The sequence below is a fragment of the Strongylocentrotus purpuratus genome, unplaced genomic scaffold (assembly GCF_000002235.5).
Source record: "Strongylocentrotus purpuratus isolate Spur 01 unplaced genomic scaffold, Spur_5.0 spur5_scaffold_9, whole genome shotgun sequence".
In the NCBI taxonomy this organism is placed as follows: Eukaryota; Metazoa; Echinodermata; class Echinoidea; order Camarodonta; family Strongylocentrotidae; genus Strongylocentrotus; species Strongylocentrotus purpuratus.
This window is the reverse complement of record NW_022145615.1, coordinates 28,131,595-28,152,782: the sequence shown is the minus strand read 5'-3', so window position 1 is coordinate 28,152,782 and position 21,188 is coordinate 28,131,595. Positions and strand designations below refer to the sequence as shown.

Below are 21,188 nucleotides of genomic sequence, written 5' to 3'. Positions count from 1 at the left end.
AGAGAATGCGAGAGACAAGAAGAAAGAGGGAGGGAGAAGAGAGAGAGAGTTGAGAGTGAAGAAGAGATAGCGAAAGGAATCGGGATCAACTTCTATTACTCACAAGCTTTCGATCTCGCTTCCGAACTTGACGTTGAAGGAGGTGTTGCTGGATGCAGTACTGAGGGTATCACTAGGGATAGCATAGAAGGCCCTGGTGGTAACGGAACCAGACCTGGTCTCCGTAGGGTCCCCTCCAAGTGGGATCTGACTCAGCTGGCCCTGGATTAATGTGTTTCTCAGGGTCCTGAAAATAGAATAAACACAATTTGAGTCTATTTTCCTCAACGGATTTATGATTCTTTCGCTACTTCACCCTCCCCTCTTCAACAATCATTTGTATTAAAGACCATGACTATAACTCATTGGATAAGAACTGTTGACTATTCGTCCATTACGGATTTTAATGATTTGATTACGCTGACAGGTAAACGTTCGGTTCCATGATGTCTACACACTTAACATTACCTTCAATACGTTATGGAGCCCTTGTGGTGATTCTTTTTTTGTTCGAATGTAAAATCTATGAAGTTTATGAAAATGCCTGATAAGTGTCACCCTACAGCGTATTTACAGGGTATACTCACGTAATTTTGGCAAGCATGTCCGAGTTGTATTGAGGGTCGAGTTCAGCAGCGATCTCGCTTGTCTTTGTAAGAACGATCTCGGCGCTAGACTCTGGAAGCCCTTCATCACTGAAAACAGCTACGAGCTCAATTAAAATATCCAGGTATATGTCTGATATCAGATAAAAAGATAGAGTAATTTTATTAGTACATATGTATCCTCTTTGATTTTAAATTCTGTTGAATTGAAATAGGGTCAATTTCGTATTATCTATCAACTTCCATGTCTTCTACCATCTTGAAACCTGATGTGACAACATTTTCATCACTACATCGAAAATATTTGGCATAAGTCCTCATTTGGTGAGAATTAATCATTAATTTTCAACATCCTGGAAAACATCAAGTTGTTTTGTGTGAAGTCTGACATAACGAAACTAATAGATAACTACATGTATTAAGGTGGTTAATGAAAACATAAATCGGTTATAATACGCCAACAGGCTTTGAAATGATAACCCCGACTTTATAGCTCCGGCAACTTAGCAGCGCATCCCTAATGGAACAATCACACTGTTGCCACACTATGTTCACATAGTCAACAATGTGTAAACTGTGGAAAAAATAATGTGTGTTTACATTGTTGTCACAGTGTGGAGTTTCAAACCATGTGGTTAAGCACATATTAATATCCACATAAACTGACATACTAAACACAGAGTACCACATATTTACCACAGTGGTATATGTGTTGAACTATGTGTTCAAGTATTGTCACAATGTGGGGTTCAAATCACGTGGTTTACAACATAGTCGTACATATTGACCACAGAGTGACACATATATACCACAGTGTGGTATGTACTGAACTATATGTAAACTCTGTGTTCACAGTATTGTCACAGTGTGGGATTTGGTTTACCACATAATCGGTCATATTTCACACCGAGTGACACATATTTACCACATTGTGGTATGTATTGAACTATGTGCAAACTCTGTGTTCACAGTATTGTCACAGTGTGGGGTTCAGATCATGTGGTTTACCGCATAGTCGTACATATTTAACACAGAGCAACACATATTTACCACAGTGTGGTATGTATTTAACTATGTGGTAGATTATGTGGCGGATGGCACAGTATCAGACTATGCGGCATATGCCACAGTGTGGTAGACTATGTGGTAATTATGTGTTTGATCCCAGAGCGTGCTACCACATGTCAGCCACATGTGATTTTGGGACGTTTCGTATCGCTGTGGTACACCACACTTTAGTAGACTATGTGATTTTGGGACATGTGGTTATGCTGTGGTGTACTATGTGGTGCGTACCACATGGTGGTATGTAGTTGCCACCGTAGTGTGGTACGCATCGCATTGTACACCACAGCATAACCACATGTCCCAAAATCACATGTGGCCCACATGTGGTAGCATGCTGTGTACCACACTGTGTTTGAATATGTGGTACACAGTGTGGTCCACTTTGTGTTAACATTGTGATTGTTCCATAAGGGATAGTCCGATCAACAAATACTTGTACATATAATATGTACCCATTACTCTCGCGTTCGAGAGTGACAATTTTGTTAAATGTATTGCGTGTAACCACGTGACTACGACTCCTTCCTCACAACTCCCTATGATTCTTCCTTACCCATATCAGACAGTGTGAGATCAGCAATGACCACGCCATCCGACTGATCAAGCAGAGTCTGGGCGGTGGCCGTGTCAAGGACCGTCGACGAGATGGCATTCTGAAGTAAATCCAGCTGCTCAGTAGCTGTGCTGGATGTCTCCGAGACTGCTCTCCGTTTCCTACTCGTGCTGTCGACACCCACTGACGTGATGGTGTTGAAGTTTACCAGCGCATCTAGGAAATTCCCTGTTGAGACAGAAACGGAGTAGAATCGGTTGTTTGATAAATTCGGAAAACGACAATCCAGGAAAAAAAAGTACTTTGTAAAACAACTGAGCTGGGGAGAGGACAAAAGAACAATAATATACCTGATCGTCAAGTCTCTACTCCCGGTATACTACACCGGGATTACTTCCCCTACTCTTTTATAAAGATTGCAGTTGAGTTTGAACGTGTAAAGGTGGTGGGTCTCCTATAAAGGACATTCATTTAACGTTTTATTTCGAGGGACGGGTGATTTTAAGATAAAATAAAAGTTTTGTGATTAGTCGCAATGGTTTAAGGTGAACAAATCTGTTACATCGGATAATTTGTGTTACATACCTGAGAGCTTTTGTGGTTCTACCAGATTGGTTATACTTTCATCAAACTGTTCTTGACTGAAAGATGCGATGGGAGTGACGTCCAATGTAAGACTGTACGAGGAACAGCTTCCAAAATCATTGCACACCTATCACAAGAGGAGAACAACCAAGGCAAATTAAGATTTAGGGATTTGTTAATCTGAATATGCAATAGTAGCTTAAATCGAATTCACACTTCAGACACTTGTTAGTAGAATAGCTACAGGGGGTATCCCCCTTTAATGAGGATCGATACCATACCAAAGGGCACTCGCGCATCGAATTGGTTGCGAACCGGGTTGCTTGATCCCGGTTAACAGACTCGTGCCAATAAGTCTAACAAAATAAAAGTTAAATATTCTTGTAGTAAATTAAAAGCCCCAGTCACAAATACCATAACGAACTGCTAAGAACGCCGTACGAACGATTTTCAGACCATTTCGTAAGACCTTCTTAAGAAGGGCGTACGAAATCAGCGTTCGTAGACCGTTCGTAAGCTCGCAGATTGGTCGATGGTCTTGTCCAAGATGTTTTCAACCTCGTATGAAACCCTCTCTTCGTAAGGCGGCTTAGGCGACGAACGTCGAAATAACATCGTAATAACCACGCAAGATCTCCGGAGATTTCATTGGGTAGAGAGACAATTCTAGAAACCTCTAGATTTTACGATGATCGTAGGGACGCCTTAAGTTGTTCACAGAGAGCTCTTACGGCACTCGTAAGAACGCCTTACGAACAGAAATTCATATGGCCTTCGTACGAACGATTCCTGGCGTTCGTTAGGCATTTGTAAGGGGCTTATAAGGTGTACGTTCACATTTTATGCAATTTATCCAGGGCTTTTTTGCAACTTAACAAAATATACCTTCTTACGAATGACTTGAAAATGCCGTCAGTTACACGTACGACCATCTTGCGAGAACAAAAACTCGTAAGATGGCCGTCAGTCTGACGTAAGAAGAAACCAAGACATTCTAACGAAAAAAGCGAAACATAAAACGGCGTTCGTACGAACTCTGTAAAAAGGACGTTAGAAACTATGCCCCATCTACGAACTCTAGAATTCCTACGAACAGGGAGATTCGTACGAACGCATCGTTCGCACGAACCTTTGTGACTGTAGCTTAACAGACATCAAAATGAAAATACTGAGCTCGTAAACCTCCTCTTACCTTGACAACAAATGTGTTCTGGTTGTCGCTAAAGGACGGCAGACCCAATATAGTGCTGCTCGCTTCTGCCAATGCACCCGTCATCGCGTTGTAACGGGTGACAGATGATTCGACCTTCTCACGGAACACTTGGTAAGACAGAGGGTAAGCTTCTTCATCAGTCACGCAGTTCTGAGTTAGGAGAGTGATCTTTGGGAAACACAGAAAGGAGAAGAAACGGTAATATAGTTGTATTATGCCATAGTTTTTACACCAGAGCATAAGTGAAGTTAATTTTCTGACCTGCAGAGAACGTTCTCGACACCTTCATAACAATAATGATGATGATGATGATAATAATAATAATGATGAAGAATAATCATAATAACAATAATACAAATAATAATGATAATATTAATCACAGTGAAATCCACTGTAAATTCGAAGTCTAAAAATATTTCTGGGAGCGGATTCCACCTTTTTTAAAAGCATGGATTCCATTCCAAAATACGTGATTCCCAATGTATAACTCTCACGAAAAGTGGATTACCACTTCTGTACATTTAATTAGGAAACTGATAACTTAATAAGTGTTGTCATGGTAAATCAAATTCTGGGCTCCATCTGATAAACAGTTGCGACTAATCGCAAATTATTCACGATTTACATCAATCGCAACTAAGTACATAAGAGATGGCGACTGCAAACTTTCGATTGGTTGGAGGAGTTGCGATTGATTCGGATCAAACACAACTCTTTATAAGACGGGGCTCGGATGAGGGTCCTTAAGGATAACGTACCTCGTCAAGTTCTTGATAGCTGGTTGAACCATCACCCAAACTGAATGTACAGGATGATACTCCTCCATACGTGTTGGTAGTCAATTTACTAGCTGACACCTGTCCTTCGGTATCAGTTACCGTCACTGAGAAAGAGTAGGCAACATCCTCTTCCAAAGTTCCTATGACGCCATTAGAAGATGGATGGACGGGTTAATGATTAGGCTGGAGATGTTAAAATTGTTCATTACACTATGGCCCGTTTTAAAACATATATTTCATTAATGTTTACACTTAAAGTATTAGTATTCTTATCAAACAGACTTAAAATATATAAGTGAAAAAGTTATGTCAGCCTTAATGAATGCTTCTAAATGTTTGTCGATTTGTTATATATTACGGGGTTATCATAAAACTGGTTTTGCAACGGTTTGGCTTTAAACATTATTGATTACCATCATGGCACATAATTTAAGCTAACTGCACTAAACACGTGGTTTTCTTTTTCTTATTATGATACCGCAAGGGATATAATGTTATCTAATGGTCATTTCTTATAGGCCTAGATGCTATAGCATGTTCATATCAATTGATCTTTGTGATTTTGAACCAGATTCTAAAGTATTAGAGAGGCATGATAGCTCAGTCGGTAGAGCAGTGGTCTCGTAATCCGGTGACCCGGGTTCGAAAGCAAGTCGATGCGCTAGTGCCCTTTTGGTAAGGCATCCTCATTGGTAGGTCCCTCGGAGAGGACCTAATGCCGTCGGCCGTCTGGTTGCTTACTTACAAGCATTTATGTTTTCTTAGCAGTCAGGTTAATGATACATATATTTATACTGCATTAATATCAATAAACGCTTTATATTACGTTAAAACATACTCTACATTTGTCTAAATCTCATCTTTGTTTCTCATAGCTTTCTTGTAGAACCTCTTACCTGTGGGGATAGTTACAAAGGCGTATGTGATGAAGGGTGATGTATCTCCTTGTATAAGGAATGACTGACTATTCAGCTGTGAAAAGTCAACGTATCCATATCCTGTATTCAATTGAAAAGTTGAAGGGGTTCAAATTAGCATTAATTGATTTCCATTATCTATTAAAACCAAACTTCATCGGTTTGAAACCCAAAGGGTGTTACCTCTGTGTAAAATGATGCGAGTCTCTGGCTCCAACTAGTAATCAATCATTCAAAGATGAGGGCAGAATGAAACAGGCGTATGTTGGAGGAGCAATAGGAGGAACAGTGTACAAGACGGCTTCAACAAGATTATTTGAATATAGATTATACTTACCATCCATTATCTATACAAAATAATTTTTGTTGAATATATGTTATCAGGCTTTCAAACATTAATAACTGGAGTATTACAGATTGATTGTAGCAAATATACGTTCTGAGAATTGTTTCATCTTCGGAAATCTTTCTAAAGCCGTACTATCATTACCACAGGTTCGTCACATGCATACTTTAAGAGACAATCATAGTTTTAAATTGCTTGGAGAATTTTTTTTTAGCATATAGCATCAATTTTGTTCAAAACATACTAAAAGAGGTCGCTTTTATATTTAACCATAACTTTTTGAAACTCATTGTTTTTTCGCAGCATGCACTATCGCAAGTCATACCTTCCGAACTTTCTAAAACATGACCAATCTCAATTTAAACCTATAATTTCAATAAATGGCAAACTCTTACCAAGATCTATGTCGACAGTAGCCCAGTCAATGGTAATATCTGATGTATGGCTGATCAATACTCGTAGCGTATGAGAACTACTGCTCTTTATCTTCTCAGGAAGGGATTCATCGAGACTGATCTACAAGAGGCCAGGATGCGGAGTGAAACGGTTCATGTTAGAGGTTTGTCGTAGAAGCATGATATACGAGCAGGCATGATATGCTTCAAACCAAAAAACCAACTATATGAGAAGATACATAACTTCTTCTCATACTCACTTGGAATGTAAACTACTACGTCACTATGCCATTGGATGAATTTTTAGCCTTGAGTTATGTGTGTATGAAACTACCAAAAAAAAAAAAAAAAAACACCCAACTACAAACATCAGTTGTTCTTCTTCACACCAATCCCACATAATGGTACGCCATCCCTGCAAGCAATCACAAACACCAAACACCAAGAGTCTTAACACTTTTCCCAAACATTAATTACCTTTGGTGATTTACCAGCCCTGGTGTGGTCTTGACGTTACCCAAACAAAATATGAAATCACTAACACCCAACACCAATTCTCATCATCTTAAGACCCCTTCCAAATAATAATTACCGTTGGAGGATTGCCAGACTTGGAAAGGATGGTGACACTGGTCGATGCTGTCCTTGACAGTTTGTTGATCTCCAGAGTGAACAGATAGGTGGAGTCCGAGTAAAGATTGTTGGAAGCTAACGTGAGAGTACTTGTTTTGGAGTCAGCTTCCGCCGGGAACACCTCACGTGTCTCGCTTGATACACAAGGCTCGTAGCTGCCTGTCTCAGTGTTCGACTGAAAAGGGTGTTGATAAAAGGTAATTCATGTGTTAGCCAATGATGTGAGGGTAAAAAAGCTCGGGGTAGACTGTTTGCATCGATTTTGCATATGAACGCATTTGATCGTCGGTGTTATTCAGATTTAGCTGCAATTTACTCCACTTATCTAGTCGTAAATCCATTTAACATCTAATGTTACCAAATAACTGATATAATACTGATGTATGTTGTTAAACAAATTTTATGTAACGCAACTTATCGCCCCTATCGTGAATCTCTTTTAGGGTCTATATGTACGTGTATTTTTATGTTATCGAATATGTGTACCTTCTGACAAGTCCAGAGGTAGGTCATCTCTTCATTTTCACTGTCGGGATCAAACGACGACGATCCATCCAGTGTGAACGACTCACTGTCGACGCCGATGGTCCGCTCACTCCCGCCATCGATTAGGGCGTCGAGGTCGGTGTAGACCGTGGTAATGGTCACGGTCTGCGTGGTCACCGTGCTGGGATCACTTTCCCGGTTGACCTCCAGTGTGAAGGTCACTTGGGAGTCGCCTAAATGGGTTGTGACATTGAAATTTTAGAACTTAATCAAAAAGGAGTTCAAATTTGAGTCTCGGTACATATTTGAAATATAAGGGCTTTAAGTGAATACAATCATAGGCCAATGTTGATTGGCTAGTCTACTGAGATATTTGCGTTTTCGTTTCTTCCTTTCCCTTTTCGCTCTCTCTCTCTCCGTCTTTCGATCGTAAGAAGGTGACTAGTTAGATTTTTTCTCAGGGAGTGGAGAATGTGCACTATAGTTTGAAATAATAATTTTCTTCAGTGACTGGGGTAATGATGATACTGTAAGTTCAATGGTCACTTTATGGTAAAGTGCTTCATAAGAAACATTTACTATTAATATTATTATCATTATTATTATTATTAATTTCAAAATCATCATTGATAGGCCTATACTTACCAGCATTTTATCGAATTCTCAGCTCGATCTATGCTGGGTTTTTTTCTCATCAACATACTGATGGTAAGCTACAACCCGAAGCCTTAGGCCTCAAGTACTTTTCGTAAGAGTCTTGTGGTACATTTCATTATTATTGGTATTATCATTACTATTATCAAATTGATTAACTGAAATGCTATACATCAATCGAGACCCGTTTAATATTAATATCCATACCTGGTAAAGAACCAGCTGCCACATACAGGAGTGGTTTGTTTATGGTTTGTAGGTTAAGAGCAATACTATCATCATCTACAGACCAGGCATACTCCATCTGCTCAGCTCCACCGCAGGCCTCGTAGAATCGTACAGCAGCGCGGAGGTAGAACCTGAAAGGACACGAAATTCGTACATACTTGATGTTATAACGAACCAAGACCTTTTCTTCTTTGGGGTACAAGATTAACAGAATTGTCTTTAAAAACCTAATATAGATGAGGTAAACGACCGAGGTTCAATATGAATATTGACAATCAATGAATGGTAAGCGGGGGCGGGGGGGGGGGGTGAGAAAAGGTGTCTGGGCGTAGCAAACGCCCCTATAGCGTATCTCACTTCTAATCTGCGAGCCATCGCGTGAGGTTGGCTGGTCACGTTACAAGACCTTTCGTGAAACAAAAGCGGAAGATGACGCAACCTTTCATAGATTTGGGATATGCCGTAGGGTTTTTGCAAAATGTCGTGTAAATTGGAATAGACCATTTGAAGGTGACAGGGTATAATTATATAAATATATTTCTCAAACGATATTTCGTGAATAAGGGACATGTTTTCTCAAAAGGTTGGGTAACGCAACCACCCGACCCGACGCGATGACCCGATGATTCAAAGTAATTAGCCATCACTTCTGTGTTCTGTGTTATACGATAGCAGATACGTAAGGTAAAATACCCTTTATTTTGATTTGCCGCTGCCGTTTGTTCGTTTATTTGAGGAAATGTATCGAATCAAATGGGGATGAAGATTGATTGTAAAAAAAAAATCTTATTGCAAACGAAGATCAACTCACGCTTGCGAGATAAGGGCACTATTAGGATCAACTCTTTCCGGGTAGATCACGACGTCTGGTTTGTTGAGAGCAGACCGAGTCACCTCCAAGGTCTTTGTGTCACTGCCTCCGAGGAAGTTCTCTGCTGTCATGCTGAATGTATACGGCACGTCCGCGTCGAGGTAGGATCCATCGAGAGTGACATAGGCGGACTCCGCTGCGGCTACACGATTAAGAACAAAATTTAAGAAGGGATTAAACAAATTAAGAAGGGATTAAAGGAAAGTCTCTGAGAATAAGACTACAGGGCATAGATATCGAGCCTCATTATTACAATGGTGGTATTTTTGTCATTCGCATCTTCTTATAGTCAACTAAAACGCTCTTAATACTTTATATATAGTGTATATATATATATTTTAGTCAACTTTAGTCAACTTTAGCTCTTAATTCTATGTCTATTTTAATGCAATTCAAGAAATTAGGAATAGAGAAAGAAGAAAAAAGGATTGGAAAAGGTTGAAAGGAAGTACATGTATCACATAATGTATTGACTAAAAGTTTTGTAAAAGAGTATGGATTCTCATGGATTATGTTTATTTCATAGTCGGGTTATATCTAAAATGGTTGAACGTGCAAATGGTGCAATAAACTATCATCATATCAGATAATAACGAGGATAAGAATTAATCTGCCCACAATATAACACGAAGTTGTTCGAGAACATTAGAACTTTAATAAGCAAAAGATAAAAGTCTGCAAGTATGAAATTTACAGACTAATTAACAACCTAACTATAAACAATGAACTAACTACCAAACTAGCTAACCAACTGCCTTACTGCCTGATTAACTGCATAACTGACTAATCAACACCAACTGTCTAACCTGTTAGATCATCCGTCAAGCCAGATGGGATCGAACCGCCACTGGTCACAGACCACTGATAGGTGAAAAAACGTCCTGCGTTTCCAAAGGATTGCAGAGCACTAAGTCGTACATTACCGCAGCTGCTAATTGCTTCTGTACCGGTCAGAGCCGCGTAGACGGTTACCGCCTCGTCGGGGGAGGATGCGGTAAGAGTACCGCTGGCGTACCGAGCGTATTCCTCATCACGTTTTTTCAGAACGTCAGCGCGCAGCACTAGCTCATCATCTGGGGAATATAAAGAGTTAGAGAATGAATAATTGATCTTCGAATTCTGATTATCTATCATCGTTAAAATCTAAACATAATTCTTCTTTTACTTTTTGAAAAATTACCCTTCGTTAGAATGATAAGTAATAATGTTATCATAGGGGGATTTAATAGAAATAAGGATATAGAGTGTGCCCAACTTGAATCGAGTTTGTCGACAAATTTGTAAATCATTTCGGTATATATCGGCAAATAAAATGTTACTTTGATGTTTTATATGAGAAAATGTCAGGGAACCTATCTATGAATTCGGTGCAATATTACAACTGAAATTGGTTTAGCGATGCCAGTTTATGGCAAACAAGAATATATCCCTATGAAGAACTCTTCTTAAACTACTTGGAGAAGTATAAATCTCTAAATTAGCCATTTTTGTCAAAGACGTAATTCATCCAGTCTGTTTTTACTTGTTATCTTACTGTGCAAGGCAACTTTGTATGTATACTTTGTCATAAACTTCTAATGTAATTATATTCTTTACCTGGTCCAATAAGATTTACACTGGCCGAACTGAAGGGTAGTATATAGATAGTTTTTAGGTAAGGGAATGCAAAGCACTGGGCAGCAGCACCACCCAGGCTGGTGATATTCATGAATACTGCATCACATGATGTCACCGAGTCTTCGTTGATTGCGACGTCGAACTCGAGTTCCAGAAGATGTCCTGGGGGAAAAAAGATTGAAAGTAAACATACATTTCTGTCTCAGAGTTTTTGATATCAATGAAGTCGCAAACTAGAATCACAATTTTACACTGCGATCATTACAAAGGGTATCCTAATTCACTTTAAATATTTGATATTATTTGCTAGAGTGTTAACAATGCAACGAATATTATACTGCATATCAGTTTGTCTCAAACCATCGTTTAAATTGTAGATGGTGGTTTCGTGATTTTCAAGGTGTTCAAAATGGGTTTGTAGGGCGTGTTAACCGCTTTTACAGTTATAAAAAAAGAGGTACAGTGTATGTGAGAAGCACTGTTGGGACACGACACTTTATATTGCCTTTTCCAAAAAATTCCACCGTGCCTATACTTGTATTTCGATGAATGACAAGAGGCATTTGGGGGTAAAAACATAGTGCTCACCCCCCCCCCCCCCCCATCCCTCCCCACTTATTCGGCTGGTCGGCTGAGTCGTCTCTAAATATTTTCTCACGAATTGGGCCCCTCCCTCGCCGCCGGCTGGATATGCCCCTGGCTCCATCATACAGAAATGTACTACAAAATCAAAGAATAGCAACGAATACAGACGAACAGTAGTAAAGCTGTTCATCTGATGATCTGCACTCATCAGTGTAAATCGCAAGAGTGAGCAGAAGGCCGAAATCGGAAAATACAAGCGGAAGCTAAAATGCATGAGTGCAAGACGAAAAGCTTTAGTATGTCTGTCTATATTCCTTGCTATTCTTCAATAGATACAGAAAAGTCTAATGATCTCATTTTCCCGCCGCGGTTTTTGTGTGTTCTATAGGGGTTAACCGCCGCTAGCGTGAATGAGTCTTACAAAATAATTACCAGTAGGGGAGAATTTAAGACTCTGAGCGACCGGTGCAGGGGCGTAGTAGGTGATCGTGAAACCAGCATCATCGGGGGTGACCAGGTAGTCGATTCCGTTGAAGGACGGGTAAACGACAACTTGAGCCGAGGTAGTCAGCATCGGACCCGTAAACTCGAGAAGCTCGTCGTTGTCTCCTCCAAAAGTTCCTTCGTAGTAAAGTCTCTCGGTCTCTGTTGGTCAGGAGAAAATGGGCAAACGAATTTGGTGTAATACGGGAGAGGGTCAGAGAGTAAAAAAGGAATAGACGCATTTCTTTGAGCAAGCATCAGTGTTTTAACAAGGGAGAAATGCCTTGAAAGCTATTGATAAATTCTTAAGCTTATCAAGCTACATATATGTTATCATTCACATGCAAGAAATAAACTCATTCAGAATATCATGTCAATTCTAATCATACCAATGAGGCTGCTTTCCAAGTCTCGTATCAGTAAATTGCAGTAAAATATCCATAGATTGTTAAGGGGTGTGACATTGGCCAGTAATGTATCTCAGAAGGCACGTGTGTTCTAGATCCACTACAAGTTGTTCTGATTTTTTTTCTCGACCTTCAAACGGAGGAGAGAAATGTGGCACTACCATTGTTTATGATGTCGGTAGAAAATATTTCATGGCATATTTTCAATCCTTGGCAAAGTTTACCAGATGTACAAGAGTATGTGTATTATATTTCTTTTTTTCTTGAAATGCTAGAGCGCCGTATGGCAGTCGTGCTAAAGCCAGGGTAATAATCGGGAGCGCCAGGAGGGTCAAATCTGACTGACATGAGCGCTATACAAGAACCCACTATTATTATTATTATTATTAATATGTTAATCTTCCATTCTGTAGTCGTGAAAAGATTCACAAAATGGATGAACTCACCTGTGAAGACGATAGCTTTTGGAGTGGTCAAGTCCTTGTATGCCGTAAAGGCTCCGCTTGTTGATACCATGTTGACAGAGATGGAAATCACACTATCATCTATATCAAACTCGCTCTGGGATAAGCTGTTTATTATAACTTCTGCAGAAATAAACAAATTTATATATATATATATATATATATATATATATATATATATATATTATATCATCGGCACATGGCAGTGACTATAATACCACTTCATAGCTGATACAGAAGATGATCTTTACTGATTTATCATCTTTATCATTTTCATTTTCATTATTCTTCATTTGTTTCCAAAGTCCAGACTATGAAGTGGCAATCATTTTCTTTACGCCATCCCAATTCCTTCTGTAATATACTTACCAGAATCATTAATACAAAATACTAATATTCTTTGTAATAGTTCATTATAATATTTTGATTTCTCCTCTAGGTTTTAAAGGCATTGGGTAACATGGGTCCCTTTATTGAATGCAACAAATCATGGCCGTCTCCAAAATACAGTTACGGGTATTGCATGTTATACATGCAGAATTGCGACATCAATGTTTGTACCTGAATAGACATAGAGGGTGACGAATGCTTCTGATAGTTCCGTTGACTCCGTCGAAAGGTAAACAGAATACGTTCCTGAAAAATAAATAATTATGAAATCTTGATCTGGAAATTGTATGACAATTAAATAACCATTAATACAAAAATAAAAATGACAGCAAAGTTGTGCTTTACAGGAAAAAGAGAACAAACACCATTTACACCAATGCAGTTAATATTTGAATATCAGTGCAACCATATTTTAACCTAATGAATCTCGAGGCTTGTTCGTGCAGTGAGCAGATATATTGGCAAGGTAAACGTATTAGACGAGTAAAAAAATGCACGGCATGAGACGAAAATTTGTTCTGTATTTTATTTTTCTAAATTAGACCTACAAAGTGAAAATCAAATGAGATCCATGTTAGCCACAAACCTTGAGGAAGATTAGCGGTGCAGTTGAACTCGTCATCCACCTCATCGCTGATATCGACCACGCTGACCTGCTCACCGCTGCTATCCAGGAACTTACACTGTTTGGTAGTCGCATCTTGGAATCCGGCACCACGAAGTTTAACCTGCCAAAGTTCAAAAGATAAAAAACATCTTATTCAGACTTTGTTATACATGCACACCACCATTTTTTCATTGAAACTGAAACCGTCTACATCATTGATAAATATCAAACACAAAGAGAAAAATTGCATAGTATTGCTGTTTTCCTTTTCAAATAATTTCTGACCAATTTGTAAACTATTTTTTGTCAGTTGATGTTCATCCTAGGATTTGTGTCACATGAAATATAATAATATTGTGTAATACATATCATGTTAAACATTCCTTTTAATAAGAGGCGTATGGTGAACTTGGTCTAGTCATAATACCCCCCCCCCCAAAAAAAAAAAAGTCTGAGAACTGGTTCATGTCATCTTCTTACATTCTTTATTTTCCTCTTTGCCTCCTCTATCCAGGCGCGGATCCAGGATTTTTTAGGGTAGGGGCCCAACTTTTTTTTTGCTCCCTCCCAACCCCCCAAAAAGGTAAAAATCACGTGATTTTTACATGATTTTTTTTTCCCTCTGGATCCGCCACTGCCTGTACCCCCTCTCTTTATCTCTCTCTCTCTCTTTCTCACTCTTTCCACCTCTCTTTATCACTCTTCATTTGTCATTTTACAATGTGATTGGCCTCTGAGCTACTCATATCCCCCCTGAACTTCTAATGATATGTAATCAGAACTCCTACCTGATAGTCGGTGTTAGCTGGGATGATAGAGGGAGCTATATTGTCCACGGTGAAACAAGTGCTACCATCCCCATCGCATACATCACACGCATCGGTCACTAGGCCACTGCATAAAACGATAAAATGATACTGATACAGGGTGACGAAAGAGTTCAACCGCAAGTTGTATTAACAGAGCAAAATCAGCAGCATAATATACAAAGCTTAATTCCAAAAGGGGCTAAATCCACTTTTGAACCAAACTGATTTTTTGTAGATGTATATGTGGACATGACACATGAAAATCAAATGCACTATATTGCATTCAAATATATCTTTTGAAAGGTAGACAATTTCGATTAGAAATTCCGTTTCATTCTAAAAGGAGTTAAAATCCAAACTAGTTTCGTTTAAAAAGGAGTTAAATTTACTCTGGCGATTAATAGTTAAATTTGTTTATTTCAACAAGATTTCCTCAGGCTAAGTTTTACGAATTTTGTTGTAGGCCTATAGGTGCAGTTGCCAGTTGGACGATCGGTGCACGTTTTCAATAAGTTTCAATAAGGCAATAAGGATAGTAAAGAACTAGGAGGGCAGATAGAACAATGTTAGAAGGACAAAGAGAAATAGATACACAGATAGAGAGAGAGAGAGCGGAGAGAGATAATATATATATATGGATAGATATATAAAAGAGATACACAAATATATATAGCCTAATATAATATACATATATAAAGAGAGAAAGAGAGACAGAGAGACAGAAAGAGAGAGAGAGAGGGGGAGGGAGGCAGAGAGAGAGAGAGATGGATGCAACGAGTACGGTGTATGAAGAGTTTACTCTTGTTTAGCTATAAGGAGCGGAAATATAAGATGCGAACCTATCAGCGACGCCATCACAGCCGAGGCAGAAGTCTGGTTCGATCGTAGTATTGCAGACTCCACATGCAGACAATCCAGTATCCACAGAGTTACCGGTATTACCCCCAACACAGTAACTACACTCATTTATGTCGGCAACTGGGAGGAAAAGTGGTCGGATAAGGAGATAGATGTGATGGGGATTATTAAAAAAAAATACAGGTAGTACAGTATTTAATTGTCTAAAATTCAGCACATCTTCATTTTCTTCTGCCTCGTGTTCCCTCTTGGGTAAGACCGAGACCGAGACCGAGACTCTCTCTCCCTCTCTCACACACACACACAGAGACACCCACAAAAACACCCATACATAGCACACACACCCACCCTCACACACAGACACCAACCCACACAAATACACACACAGGCACCCACACGCACAACCCACACACGTACATACACTCTTTCTCCCACATATACCCACACACACACGCACACATTCTCACACACCACATACATCTTATACATCCCATTTTGCTTTATAGTCCATATTATTAAAAACAAACTACTAATCTGTCATTTTGGGCTATTATTTATCTAACTAGGCCTACTAAACTAAAGGATATAATCATTATCAAGATCCTTTTGCAACCTTTAATACACACTAAGAAATAAAGGTACAATTCTGTTAAAATAGCAGCACCCTCTGCCAAATACGTGTAGGTGGATGCAAATCTACACCCCGATTACATCCTTATTTGTTAGTGTGTATGGTATGATCTCGTGATGTATAGGGAATTAGCCTTATAATCAACAACTTTGACAACAATTTTCCTTTTATTAAAACGAGTAGCAATTAACCTACTTGCACAATGTTTTAAATTTGGGCTCAAGATGTGTTCAACTTACATCCATTGCAGTCACCGTTACAATCCGCCGTGGAGAAAATAGTCCCATCGCTGAATGGCAGCACGCATTCATCACAATCATTGGTCACAAAACTACCATTACAGATACCTAGGCAGTCCAAGAAACGATCGCTTACATCCTCAGCCACACTCGTATTGCCACCTGTTTGGTAAAATATAGAGGGTGAGAGTCAGTTATTAGGATGAACAGAGGATGATGGTGAGAAGAATGACGAATAATACACATAATCCTCTCGATATACATGTACATGTATAGTCAACTATATGCACATTCAAATGAAATAGCTCCTAACATGCACCGGCAGGATATTAGCAAGATCGAATTTGCTAAGGGGACAGAGGACTCTGACAAGCAAAAATATGTTCGGGGCGATCTCAACTTGTTTGTATGCAACCCCACGTAAATGAAATATGAGCTGTGGAACAATGGAAATGATTCCCACTGGGAGGTATATATGCCTATTCACAAAACCAAAATTGAAATGTCAGAAAAAACAAACTTTTTAAATGATGAAAGTTCCTAGAACAACAAAAGAACAATCACATGAACAAGTCCGGTTGTTTCAATTGTTTACGCTGGTATATAAGCAATTTTCAAAAGGAAAATTCAATGGAGACTCTGGAGCTAATGTAGACAGAAAAGGCATTTTATTTCGTTCTTGGATATGTTCCCCAGAGACTACATCATTCTGGTTTCATTGGAGGAGTGACAACCAGCAACTTAGATATAAAAAAACTCGTCCAATCAGACGGATTTTTCTGTCTAGAGCGCATGATGCATAGTTTACTCTCAGAATCCACTTCAAAATCTATCCAAATTATACTCACCTACGCAGACTTGACAGGCATCGCGGTAAGCAGTACCGTCACAGTCACCATTGCAGTCGATGACCGCAGTGCCTTCCCCAATGCAGGAACCACACTGGTCGAAACCTAAAGTGCTTGGTCTTTCCGTAGCTCCACCGACGCACCATCCACATTCGTTCGTGGTCGCAGAGCCACCGCACTTGAAGGCGCAGTCGAGTGCCGCGCTGCCGCCGCATTCTCGGGCGCAATCCAAACTAGCGTTACCGTTGCATACACCGGCGCAGTCAGTGATGAAGAGACAGGCTGATTGAACAAACGAAATAAATAATTTAAAAACATGCGTATTAATCTTGATCAGCACATGCAGAATTGTGAAAAATCAGTACAGATCATTCGTTTTGAGAGAATGACCGCCTATACATATACGTTCTCAAATTGAAAGTATCGGTAGAAAAGTTATGATTAAATTAAAACATATGAAAATTATTAAACAAATCAAACTATTTGCATAATAAGAACGTACATAGGTTATTACGAATTATTTATGTGGTGTGGCTGATGGTGCCTATGTTTACATTATTAATGTAGCGCCTTGATCTCTAAAACAGTGTCGACTCACCGACGAGCTTCTGGTGTCATGGTGGCATTATAAAAACTGAATAAATCAATCGATAAATACTACCTATCACAATGGAAAATGCAAAGAAAGAAAAAGAAACAGAATGAGAATGGTGACACCTCTACTCGCACGCGCGCTCTCCCCCCCCCCTCTCTCTCTCTCTCTCTCTCTCTCACACACACACCTTCCCCCTCTCCCTCCCTCTCTTTCCTTTCCTCACTCCTCTTTCTCTCTCTCACACACACACACACACACACCCTCCCCCTCTCCCTCTCTCTCTCTTTCCTTTCCTCATTCCTCTTTCTTCCCCTCTCCCTCTCTCTCTCTTTCCTTTCCTCACTCCTCTTTCTCTACCTCTCTCCTCTTTCTCTCCCTCTCTCTTTCTCTCACTCTACCTCTGTCCTGCGCCATGTCCATGCTTTATGGGTGTTCGGCAGTAACAACAAATGAGAAAGAGAAAAGAAGAAAATGAAGAAGAAGAAGAAGAAGAAGAAGGAAAAAAGAAGAAGAGGAAGAGGAGGAGGAGGAGGAAGAAACCATCCGAATGATAACATCGAATTACATCTTGTATTTCTGTTTCGGAGCATCATCTATAACTTTTGATAAACACGTATCTTACTTTCGTCGTCAGTCGAAGTTTCATTCGAGTCTCCAGTATTGTCTATTGGTGATTGAGTTGAGTTTCCAGTATTGTCTATTGATGATTGAGTTGAGTTTCCATTATTGTCTAATGATGATTGAGTTGTGGTCGTAGCTTTGGTTGTTGGTTCTGTGGGTAACAAGATGAAAATATTGACAATTTGTATAAGTAACATAATAAATCCTAGGACCGGTGTCAATCACAGATCATTTTGGCAACCATAATTTTTTCATTCACCAATCCGCTAAAAGGCTTCGAAGTTTGAATCTCGTTTAGTTTAGTAAAACATAAATTTTGCCTCGAATAAACTTATTGCAATGACGAACCTTCGTCATTGCCTTGTTTTCGTTCACATTCTGCCCCATTAATATTCTCCTTTTCCTCCTTTTCCTGTTCCTTATCCTTATCGTCAGGAAATCGCATTCGTTTTGCACGTAGTGTTTGTTATTCCTGGTTCGGTGCTTTCATCATGTCCTTTTCCTTTCAAATTTCATAGGCATGGTCTCTAACATCTCATCAAGGTCACTACATTCTTTGATTTTCGAAATCACTCATGCATAACCGTCCAGGCGCCATTTTGTCCGTTTTTGGTCCATTTTAAGGCCTTTCTGTCTTCCTTCCTATCTCCACTATCCTAGATTCTACAAACTTCTAACAAATTCCTCTAGATAGTCTAATAGATGTTCTTTCATCTGCGACGTATGACCTGACCTTCAAAATGCCATCTTCGTACTCAAAATTCAAATCTGAAACTGACTCCGTCAAAAATCTCTCAAATTCTTGAAAAATGGACCCCTAAAAATCTAAAACTGCCATAACTTTCTCATATAAATTCCGTTTTGTGTTTAAATCTCACATTATCCTTATCTTATAATTGCACATAGCCATGCCAAATTTCATGCTCCAATGACTATGCAAAACATAAATAGCGCCCTCTAAAGTTCTGGGAATTGGCTTTCTTTCTGTGGCCGTATCTCCATAATGGCTTGGCAAACCCGTACCCTTTTTTGGATTTAGATACTTGAAGATATGCCCTTTCCAGCCTTATACAAAATTATATACCCTTACACTGACCAAATTTGAGAAAAATGCCCTCCAAATTTGCCATTTTCGAGAAAAATTCCAAAATAACTTCAACTTGCTTTAAAATGGCGATCTTTATACCTACATCAATGAAACTTGGCAGATATATGTATCCATATACGTGACAACTGTTTACCAAGTTTGGTAAAATTCAAATATGTCAGCGCAAAGTTATCGCCAAAAATGATGTATTTACTATGGATTACGTAATAGCGCGTTCAATGCGCGCAATACATTGCGCGCAGTTAACAATGGTGTCAAACTGACCGCAATGAAGAGCCCTTTCGGATGATACCAAGTATTATATATGTTCACACAGAAAATTGTGAGTAAATCGCATTTGAACAAAGATCACTACACGAATTCCGCCCGAACCTAACACGTTTCGGCTATGACGTCATTTTTTCAGACTGCTTTTCGCCCCTTAAACGTCCTTTTTTTTCCTTGAAAATTTGCAGTGACATGCCGAGTTCCAATACGCAGGGCACCTCTTGGCCGGATTTTTGAAATTGGTCAAGGGGGCCATTCAAGACGCCATTTTGTCCTATACATCTATTTTACATCACGTGTTTCGATAGGATTATCATAGAAAAAAAGAGAGTGGTTTACAATAACAACCATGAAATTCTCTTTCTAATGATACCAAATACGGCCCATAAAGAGACGTAAAGAGAGAGAGAAAAAACAATTTAACTCCGGCCATAATACAGATCCTGCACGTTTTCCGCCCATTCATTACACGCATTGTCTATGGGGCATATCGGGTTCACGCTTTTGGCCCCCACAACGAACTTGATTGCAATGTCAAACATGCACCAAATCCCATTGGTTTGTGCACGCAGTGCTTGCGAGCCCTTTCTAGGTTCTTTCCCCTATCCCAATTTCTTTCAAACTTCGTAGGCATAGTACCATCCCATCAAGGTCACTGTTGATGCCTTTCTTTCGCCCTACCTATCTCCAATATCACAGAAGCTACAGACTTCATGCAAATTGCTCTGGATAGTCCGAGAGAAGCTCTTTCGTTTGACACGTAGACACACGGCGTCATTGCACGCACATCGTTCTGACACGATTGCATTTCTAGTAGTAATTTTGTTTCCATTTTGAATGTTTAGTGACATAACTGTGATATACGAACAAACAAATTGAATTGAGGGGTGTGCCAAAAAAAAAAATCCTTTTACATAAACATAATGATATAAATAGCCGATCACGTGCAGCCATGACACAGACTCTATATTTTTTTAATCCAAAATACGATACGGAAGCTAAATTGAATTTTTTTCTTCTAAATAAGGGTGAACATAACTCAGATGTAAATGGAATCTTATGTCGATAAGTACCCAATTAAAATTTATAATTACCTTGTTGGCTGTTACAGTTTATGCTTGAAGGGTCGACTGCAAGGAAACGTAAACAATTAAATATAAACATACAAACAATCAGTATTCTCGTGAAAGTGACAGAGGTATACTACATGGTAACTAGACAAAGTTTTCCCCCAGTGGTGCACAACCCTACGACAAGCAGGACAAATTCCGTGTCCTTCAAACACAA

The 21,188-nt window shown here is 39.3% G+C and overlaps 1 protein-coding gene across 4 annotated transcripts in view; it reads right to left on the bottom strand.

Moving 5' to 3' along the window:
- REJ8 (receptor for egg jelly 8) overlaps positions 1 to 21,188 on the bottom strand; it is a 45,534-nt gene that overhangs the window by 4,961 nt on the left and 19,385 nt on the right. For all 4 annotated transcript variants that reach the window (XM_030976261.1, XM_030976262.1, XM_030976263.1 and 1 more), the window contains 24 exon segments: positions 20,996 to 21,031; positions 18,528 to 18,677; positions 17,311 to 17,592; positions 16,463 to 16,624; positions 15,574 to 15,712; positions 14,714 to 14,819; positions 13,905 to 14,046; positions 13,490 to 13,564; positions 12,911 to 13,051; positions 12,007 to 12,219; positions 10,969 to 11,151; positions 10,179 to 10,445; positions 9,313 to 9,514; positions 8,481 to 8,632; positions 7,620 to 7,852; positions 7,093 to 7,308; positions 6,501 to 6,621; positions 5,739 to 5,840; positions 4,822 to 4,982; positions 4,043 to 4,231; positions 2,851 to 2,977; positions 2,266 to 2,493; positions 627 to 777; positions 104 to 286 (listed from right to left, as the gene is read on the bottom strand). In XM_030976261.1, coding sequence (XP_030832121.1) covers positions 104 to 286; positions 627 to 777; positions 2,266 to 2,493; positions 2,851 to 2,977; positions 4,043 to 4,231; positions 4,822 to 4,982; positions 5,739 to 5,840; positions 6,501 to 6,621; positions 7,093 to 7,308; positions 7,620 to 7,852; positions 8,481 to 8,632; positions 9,313 to 9,514; positions 10,179 to 10,445; positions 10,969 to 11,151; positions 12,007 to 12,219; positions 12,911 to 13,051; positions 13,490 to 13,564; positions 13,905 to 14,046; positions 14,714 to 14,819; positions 15,574 to 15,712; positions 16,463 to 16,624; positions 17,311 to 17,592; positions 18,528 to 18,677; positions 20,996 to 21,031 — 3,961 coding nt within the window.